This window comes from Penaeus chinensis, chromosome 9 (genome assembly GCF_019202785.1).
Source record: "Penaeus chinensis breed Huanghai No. 1 chromosome 9, ASM1920278v2, whole genome shotgun sequence".
NCBI lineage: Eukaryota > Metazoa > Arthropoda > Malacostraca > Decapoda > Penaeidae > Penaeus > Penaeus chinensis.
Genome location: NC_061827.1, coordinates 38623838 through 38633365, shown reverse-complemented (window position 1 = coordinate 38633365; position 9528 = coordinate 38623838). Strand labels below are relative to the sequence as shown.

At 41.9% G+C, this 9528-nt stretch overlaps 2 protein-coding genes across 3 annotated transcripts in view; one reads left to right on the top strand and one right to left on the bottom strand.

Moving 5' to 3' along the window:
- Nucleotides 1-13: 13 nt before the first annotated feature.
- Nucleotides 14-796, top strand: LOC125029036 (endoplasmic reticulum chaperone BiP-like; the record flags this gene model as incomplete). Its single annotated transcript, XM_047618765.1, is given in 1 exon segment — nucleotides 14-796. A coding segment is annotated over 1 exon segment (603 nt), but the record flags the coding sequence as incomplete, so codon positions are not given.
- Nucleotides 797-5061: 4265 nt separating this feature from the next.
- LOC125029157 (60S ribosomal protein L36-like) overlaps nucleotides 5062-9528 on the bottom strand; it is a 5022-nt gene continuing 555 nt past the window's right edge. For both annotated transcript variants that reach the window (XM_047618997.1, XM_047618998.1), the window contains exons 2-4: nucleotides 6616-6713; nucleotides 6313-6447; nucleotides 5062-5229 (exon numbers count right to left, since the gene is read on the bottom strand). In XM_047618997.1, coding sequence (XP_047474953.1) covers nucleotides 5092-5229; nucleotides 6313-6447; nucleotides 6616-6708 — 366 coding nt within the window. In that variant the 5' untranslated portion in view covers nucleotides 6709-6713 and the 3' untranslated portion in view covers nucleotides 5062-5091. The remainder of the gene's footprint in view (nucleotides 5230-6312; nucleotides 6448-6615; nucleotides 6714-9528) is intronic.

Genomic DNA, 9528 nt, shown 5'->3' with positions numbered 1-9528 from the left:
ATGTCCCCGATAAATCCGGAGGAACTCCGCCATTCCCGCCAAGAAGTCCCAGATCTTCTCGACGGTCGTCGACAACCAGGAGATGATCACCTTCCGGGTGTTCGAGGGCGAGCGCCCCCTTACCAAAGACAACCACTTCCTGGGCGAGTTCACCCTCAGGCTGCAGCCGGCGCCCCGAGGTGTGCCCCAGATAGAGGTGACCTTCGAGGTCAACACCGACGGCATCCTGCGCATCTCGGCGCTGGACACGGGCACCGGCAGGAGGGAGGAGCTCACCATCACGAACGACGAGAAGCGCCTCTCCAAGGAGGACATCGAGAGAATGGTGAGAACGTCGCAGGACCTCGTCGACGAGGACACCAAACTCCACGAATGGCTCAACTCGAGGAACAACTTCGAGTTCTACGCCTACCAGGTCAAGGGCCGCATCTTCAAGGAGGGGGCGGCGCTGTTCGAGGACGAGAAGAATGCCGCCGAAAGAGCGATCGAGGAGAAGCTGCGGTGGCTGCAGGACCACCCCGACGCGGCCATCGACCAAGTCCTCGCCCAGAGGAAGGAGCTGGAGAAGGTCGTGGAGCCGATCGTCGCCAAAATCGACAAAAAGGATGAGTTGTGAGGCCGCCAAAGGCTCTTCCCAATCCTGCGTCTCAAAAGTGAGCTTTGCTTGTGTGACTGTGATTGTTTTGTACGAACGGCGAGCGATGCGTGGCGCTTGCGTGTGGTGAGTGAGACAGCGAAGTGTGCCGCTGCGTGATGCGAACTTTACTAATAAAGAAATTTGCTGCTCAGGCAAATACTTGGAGGACTTTTTCGTTACCTTTCATAAGCAGGTGTGATAAAGAAAGTACTAGTGTAAAGATATTTTAACCAGAACAACTGAGCATATATATATATATATATATATATATATATATATATATATATATATATATATAAATATATATATATATAAATATATATATATATATATATATATATATATATATATATATATAATATATACATATACATATGTATATACATATACATATGTATACACATATACATATGTATATACATATATGTACATATATAAACAGACACACATGTATTTATTCATATGTATATATGCATATATATAAGCGTCATTAGGAACAAATAGCTTCAACTATAGATTAATATATATATATATATAAAGCTTATTCCAAAAACAATGGTAATAATGTTAATAACAATAACGGTAAGACTAATGGTTTAATGTTTTAAACAACTAAATGTGCTAGACATCAAAGGCCATGTAGCACTCTGGTAAAGTATTGTGCCGGGAGGGTTTGGAGTTCTTTATTAGAACAAAACGTCTTAAATTCCACCCGTCATATGGCACTATAAGATAGTATGATAGTGAAAAGGAGTGGAAAGTAAAAAGTAAATAGGGTAGGATGGTTAATGGTTAATGGTTAATGGTTAAAAGCAAAATAAATGTGCTAGACATCTAAGGTCATATAGCACTGTAGTTAATGTTAGTGAAGGATGGTTTGGTTAGTGATTAGTTGTTAAAGCTGGGTTAAGGAATTGGTGAGTGAATGGGTTAGGGTCGGATGAGGTAATGTAAAGGGGTTAGATCAAGTGAAGGATATATATGCATTTGAGGAAGGAAAACAGGTTGTCAAAGCAGAAAGAGTGAGATTCTGTAAGGATGTCTGATAAGTTGGGATGTCTGTGTAGGGAGGACGTGGGCATGACAATAGAATATGTGGGACTGAAAGAGGAACATTCGGAAACCGCGAATGTTCCAATGAAGGATAGTTATACTTTCGTTGATTTAGTGGCAAAGATTGCAGTGCGTGTTGGAGAATTTGAAGGGGAAGGTGCTAGAGGGTGGGATAAAGAATGAGGTTGGGGAGGTGGTGTTGTATCAGGAGGGGTGTCGGGAGGTAGAGGGTCTGGGGAAGAGGGTACTTGTGACATGAGGGATTCACGTGTGTATCCAGGAGGGAGTGGAAGGGATAGAGGGGATGGTGGGAGGGTTAATATAGGGGGGGCTGGAGTCAGGGAGAATGGGTTTTGTTGGGATGGGGTAGAAGGATTGGGTGTAGGGAGAATATGAGTAGGAGGAGGATGGATATCGGCAGTTACTTTGAGTGTGCGGGAGTTGTAGAATTTGAAGGTGGATGAGTATTAGTTTGGGACTCGATTATGTAGTTCTGGATATCTTCAAGAGTTTCTGTAGTGGAGTTGGTTGGGGAGTTTTGTGAGATAAAGGTTTTCTTGTGAGGGGGGGGGGGGGAAGAGAAGTCTGGTGTCTGAAAAATAGGGGCAAAGGAAGGTGGAGGTGATTGTGAGGTAGGGGAAGAGGGGGTGGAACGTTTATTCTGTCTGCTGCGGGTAGTGCGGGGAGGGAGAGGGGAAGGTGTTGGGGCTGTAGTAGAGATTGGGGTGTCTGGATTTAGGATGGCAAAATAATTTGACTGGGGAAGGTAGGAGGTAGAAGAGGGGAAGTTAGATGGCGGGGGGTTGGGTTTAGGAGAGGGTGTAGGAGCTTGGGAGGTAGGGGGATTGGCAGAGTGAGCGACATTACTGGAGTAGGGGGTAAGAGAAAAGCCTCGTCGACGTGCTTCCTGTCTGGCTTCACGTAGAGTGAGTCCAAGTCTGAATCTGAGAGTTGCTACCTCAGACTCAAATTTGTAGGTGGGGCAGCCTTTATAAAATACGTTATGGGGGCCGCCACAGTTTGAACAAGTGCGTGATTGTGCAGAGCAGTTTGATCGACTATGGCCAGGTTGGGCACATAGCGGGCATCTGGCTGTGGAATGACAGTGTTTGGCTGGGTGTCCTAAACGCCAACAATTTTGGCACTGACGAGGAGGAGGTTGATATGGTCGGACAGGTAGGGATTCCCAACCTATGTAAACATTAAAGGGAAGGTCATGTCTACGGAAAGTAATTTTGGCAATGTTAATGGATTTCTTACGATTTCCTCTGGGAGGAATGGAGTAGCATTGTACATATGTTGCATCGTAGTCTGAGACAGGCGAGTAAGTCCTCTCCACAATCTGCATTGATGCATTGATGATGGGGTAGTTGTTGCAGTGTTCGGAGCCGTGGTCAAAGGGGAGCCGGGATTGGGGCTATTTGATAAAGGGGCAAGCCTCATTGCCCCTAAGAGTGGGGTTACGTCTTCATTATTGGCCATGATAAGCCTGGAGTATGTTGGGGGAAAAAATAGTCCACCCCTCAGGGTCCCCTTGAGGGGTAAGGGCCAGGTATGGCAGGGAATACCGTGCCCATGGTTCCCTCAGGCCGTTCAGGACTGACAAAATCAGCCTTTCATCCTTTCAGCACGGCTCTCACACCTTAGGAGGTGGATAGTAGAAGGGATTGGTGAAGAAACTGAAACGAAAAGTATGCAAAATTAGTTGAGTCGATGGCTGAGTCCCAAGGTTGAGGAGTTCCCCATCATTGGGTCTCAGTCTTCGTCTCCTAAGCCCCCCCACGACAACAACGGGCAAAGGATTGGGGGGGGGGGGGAGGGTAGAAGGGCAAAGGGTGATCAGTTCAAATGGAGGATATTTATACGCCTGAGGAAGAACAGACCGTTGATTGAAAAGGCGGGGGATTCCGTGGGGATGTTCAAGATGGAGGGGGGGGGGGGGGGGGGGGCAGAGGACAAGGAAGGAGAATGGTTAATGGTTAATGGTTAAAAGCAAAATAAATGTGCTAGACATCTAAGGTCATGTAGCACTATAGTAAATGGTAGTGAAGGGTGGTTGAGTTAGTGATTAGTTGTCAAAGTTGGGTAAAGGAATTGACGAGTAAATGGGTTAAGGTTGGTCAAGGTAATGTATAGATCAAGTGAAGGATGTATATGCATTTGAGGAATGAAAACAGGTTGTCAAAGCAGAAAGTGTGAGAAGTTGTGGGAGGAATCACGAAAAATCGGTCGCATTTTGCTGGGCTAAATAGATTTAAGAATTTTGTACAGCTGGGGGTAGTAGAAGGACGGGGGCATGTGGAAGAGGGAGTAGTGTTATGGGGAGGTGGACATAAGGGAGGATGGGGTAGTTGATGAAGACGGTTGTGGGGGTATAGTTGTTGAAGTTGAGCATGTTGGGAGTAGAAATGTCTCCTGGGGTGTTGATTAGGGTGGATACTGTACTAGTCGGCATTGAGGAGGGGGTATTAGTTGTAGTGTTCAGAGTCGTGGTCAAAGGAGAGCCTGGGGTCAGGGAATCGGGCGAGTTTGAATTGGTGGAGCTATTTGATGAGGCAATTGCCTTTAATAATGGTATGGTTAATGGTTATTCATTGTTGGCCATGATAAGCCTGGAGTATGTTGGGGAGAGAAACGGTCCACCCCTCAGGCTCGCTTGAGGGGTAAGGGCTAGACAAGCGGGGGAATACCGTGCCCATGGCTCCCTCAGGCCGTTCAGGACTGGCACAAAGTCAGCCTTTCATCCTTTCAGCACAGCTCTCACACCTTAGGAAGTGGATAGTAGAAGGTGTTGGTGAAGGGACAGAAAGGAAAAAGTAGGAGGGGGAAAGAGACCATGCAAAATTTGTTGAGTCGAGGGCTGAGGGCCAAGGCAGGGGCAACCCCCAGCCCTTGGTCCCGCCTGCCCATTGTGTGCTTTTCTTTAGATTGTTATATAGTTCACAAAATGTTTGAGTTACAAATTTAAGCATCTTTTAGTTTCACATTCCAAGTTCCTCATTTTGTTGCAAAAGACTGTTGGACTACTATACCGAGAATAATTACTATATAATTACTGCCAAGATTTTGGCTAATTTATCTTACATTTCTATACATTTTACCAAGACTATTTTTTTTTTATAGCACATTTAATCAAGCAAGGTGAAGATATTCACGCATTTATATAAACAAGCTGCATACGAAGAAGCTTTGGCAATTTATTTATGCGTTTTTTTTTTTTAACTAAAACCTCTAATAAACACGTTAAAAATGCAACATCCCCACACACACACAAAATATACATGCTTATTCAAATTCTATCAAACTGAGCCCTGTCTCTCAAATGACGAATCTCAATACAAAGCCAAAGGAATGGAATAAGAAACAAGAAATTGATTTTTTTTTCTTTATTACAACTTCATTTATTTGGTGGTAGTGGCAGAAGCGGCAGCGGCAGCAGCGGCGGCGGCAGCAGCAGCAGCTGCAGCGGCCTTCCTCTGTTGTCCCATCACCCTCTGCATCTCCTCACGCTTCTTCTTGGCGCGGATGTGGCAACCCAGCTGCAAGGAAGTCAGACAATGGGTTATGGGTTGCCAGCCAGCAGGAAAACACGAAAAAATGCAATAATAGGAGAGGAACATTGCCAATAATGAAGGGCAACAAGAACACACTATGGTAAACAGGGAGAATTTGATATAGTTAAAGAGATTGATATCTTTACAACAGATGTTCCATTTTTTTTCTGTATACAATTAGTAACCTTTTAGTTTTGTCTCCTGACTATTCCATTGAAAAGATTATTTTGCAGCAGATATAACATTCAAACAAACTTGAGGAAATGTTTAGTTAACAATCAACAAATTGCTTATCAAATCTTAAAAAAAGCTTCATGAGGCAACACCTCAAAAGGAAATGAGCAACTGGACTGTCTACAGCCAATAAATGTATTTATTCTGATACGAGTTGTCATGAGGCCTACTCTCTTCACTATTCAATGGGCGAACACCCTTATAGCAATGGAGATTCCACATTGTTCATCTTGCACCATCCGACACCACATGAGCTACAGATACTCATGGAGCTTTAATAAGTGCATGTAAGAAGATAAATAATTGGTCCAAGTAAAGTTGGTAGGTAAGAAAATCTAGTAGCCTACTATAAGGTATCAGACATTTTAAAGCAATTTAATGGTTATTTGGAGAGAGGAAAAGCCAATAATATATTGAAGATTCATATCTCGCAATAAATTCTTTCCTCAATACCAATAAATGAAAATTTAAGCAAACCTCCCTAGAAATCCTAACAAGGTTTATGGCAAAAACAAGTAGACTGACATGTAGAAAAAGTATGAACCGAAATAAATTCTACAATACAATTCAGCTTGCAATATTTCTCCAGATTTCAATAACAAACACTACCGACACAATGGCTGGGAAAACTTGCTATACAAAAGAGGAGGTTACTGACTGAAGACAAATTTTCAAAATTCTAGTTTTAGAGGTATATGATGAAATCAGGAACAAAATCATTCAAACTGTACACGTGGAGCTTTTCTCATCACAAGAATTCAAGATACAAGGCACTATCAGCAGCCAGATAACCTGCAAAAACCAACAAGTCTCAACAAATGTGTTGCAACTTACCCTCTTCTTCAAGAACTTCATGGCCCTCTTGTCCCTAGACACCTTCAACAACTCAATGGTGCGCTTCTCATAGGGGGCAAAGCCGGTAACCTCACGAACGATGTCACGGATGAACTTGTTGTGTTTTGTGTTCCTCTGTTAAACAATAAAATAAATTAGTAAACATACAGAGGCTTCCATGCTATAGGGAGTAACATTTAACCTTCAATAACTGCATAAGCAGAAAATACATGATTTTCCGCAAAAGCAAGAAGTTGTGAAAATATTTAAAATAACTTGGCTAAAATGTGCAGTCCAACTTACTCCCTTATTTCTGGCAGGTCGGGCCTTCCTGGTGTTCTTGGCGACCTTGTGGCCCTTGCTAAGGCCAACGGCCAGTGAGTGGGTGATCGGCATCTTGACTGGAAAGAAAGTTATCTATTAGGAAGGCAAGTCAATTAAAGCTTCAGTCTCTCTCACCATAAACATTCTAATGGGCAAAATGTCCTTTCTATGCAAAGAAATGCAAGAAACATTTGTTCTGAAGGGCCATCTTTCCAACACAGAGTGAATGGCATCAGAGAACCCACAGGATTTATCTTGCACCTTCCGACACTGCACAAGCTAGAAGATACTTGTGCAGCTTTAATAAGTGCAATACAGTGATTGTTGAAGTATAATAAAGTAGCAAGATCAACAATTTTGCTAACCACTTCACTGTCAAAATTTCCCAACATCAATGAGTAATAAAACCAATAAAACCCTGAAGTTGGCAAGACCAAAGAAAACCTTTCACAGAAGGAGACTGCCAATTTTTTAAGGCTCAGAACAGCACCAAAAAAGAAAACTACAGTAAGGACCCAAGAATACAAAATAATAGATATAAAAACTAACCTAGAAAGTGAAGGTAGAACAGAAATTGAATAAAAAAACGCTTTTAATCAATCCTTGTAAATGGAAAATCCAACATTCCAACAATACAATAACTTCCTAGCCTCTCCAGGAACTTATATTTTCATTTGCTAGAGCATGAAGCACTGCCTTGTTTCCTGCTGTCCTATTTATATTATGTCATTTCTTAAATCCCACTATGTTCAAATACTGAATAATCTTTTAATTCCTGGTCCTGTACTGTTAATCTGCTTATGTAATCATTGCAATGAGCATAAATGCATCAAATTTATAGATGAAATTCAATGTAAATGTCAGAGGCAGAGTATCTATAGACTAAATAACACCTTACTGGTTATGGTGGTGAAAATTTGCAACAGGATGTAGTATGTCTTAGACCAAGATCCCAACTCAAACTAATGAACACACTGAACCCCACTCCAAACACAATCAAAAAGATTGCCATATGAAATAACAGCCTCACTCAGGGAATTAACCTCAAAGCCTACCGATTGCCATATTTCCCTAGCTGTAAACTCGAGTAACAAATTGGCTAACAGTATTATATCTAAATGCTCATTATAGGTATTCTATGCGATTCTTTTTAAACTTTCATGCAGTTAATTATGCCATTTAAAATAAGCATGTATAACTCTTTAAAAACTGTTTTGACCTCCTATTTTAATTTTTAACAAAATGACTGCACTAAGTTCCTGGGATCCACAAACAGCCATAAGAACCTAAATTTGAGCATGTCACTTTTGCAATCTATTTTCTATTCTTGATGTCATTCTTTGCCTGCTCAGATTTCCTACATAATTCAGTAGTTTTTACCTCGTCTCTATATTGTCAACTTTCCCCTGTCACAGTGTGGACATTATGTAAATATATACCACCTTATTAATATGAAAACTAAATCCAGGCCACAGCGTATAGCTTCCAAAGCAACTCCTAAAACAGCATGCATCTAGTCACTTCTGGTGTTCAAGTTATAGAAAGTATTTGGCTTCTTATATCGATTTAGTAATCATGGACTATATTTGGTTATTAGGCACTGACGGGAGTTTAATGTTACAAAATCTCGCTCTACAGAATTACCATGACCAAAAAGCCTTACTGATCTTCGGTACATTTACGCAGGACACTATTAAAGAGGAAAAAACTACAAATGGACGCATGGAATAATCTGTGCAGCAGCAGGAGAAATTAATAATAATAATAATAATAATAATAATAATAATAATAATAAATAAATAACAATAACAAAAAGAACTAAATGCCATGCAGACTATGTACATGGACATCAGGTGGGGGTGCAGAAGCAAAGCCCCCAGATTAGGGATTCTGGTTCATGCTGCGCATGTTATGGAGAGAGTTTTGAGGATTCAACAGACTATAATGGCTATATTTGCTTAGACAATGATGGGAGTCCTGACAAAATCTGATAGGTATAGATACACCCATAAAAAAAATTAATAAATGTATAAATAAAAATTTGGTGACAAATATGCCTTACTGAATCATGATCAGGTTGGAAAAATCTATAGACGGTCATAGGGAGAGTAAAAAAATACAAAAAAACTACACATTAATACATGAAATAATCTGTGCTGGCAAAGAATATTGCCAGACATAGAACCGGTTGTGGGTCTGAGGACGAAACTGCCAGACTAGGAATCTGGTTTGTGTGGCGAGTTCTGTGGATTCCCAGGATTGCCCACAAGGTTGTGGACAAGAATTTTTGTAGGGATATGATCACGGTTAATCTTTACGGTATGGCTACACTAAGCTAAGCCAAATTGACTGATATTCTTGTAAAAGATTAAATATAGCAGTTATTACACAAAGTAATCTGCACAGGACTGATAATGCCACAAATAAAGGTAAAAAATGTAAGAAAATGCAGCTTATGGCCAGAGTCCACTCAGCTGTCTTGTGTGCATACTGCGGTGAAGACAATCTTTGTCAGGGGGTATTGGGGGGCACCCGTCCCTCGAGCAGTGCCTGCAGGGCATGCCAAGTCACGGGAACTTTGATTGTTGAATAAAGGCTGTGACGTGGAGCCGAGCCTCGGTCTCTGGCAAGTGCAACCACACTAGGAAGACCTGTAATCACTATTTAACAAATAACCCAATTACTTGAGCTTCTAGATCCCCCTGGCACTCCAGCAACATACGAGGAAGTAGGAAAATCTCGTCTTGCCTCATTGCATGTGATTGATTGTTACCCTCTGCCTGAGTACGAAAGGCTTTGAGGTTGCGGTCATTCCACTTGCACCAATGATAGGGATTCTGTTAGAACCTAACCATCACATGACGCTTACAGCAAGCACGGATTCAAGTCATT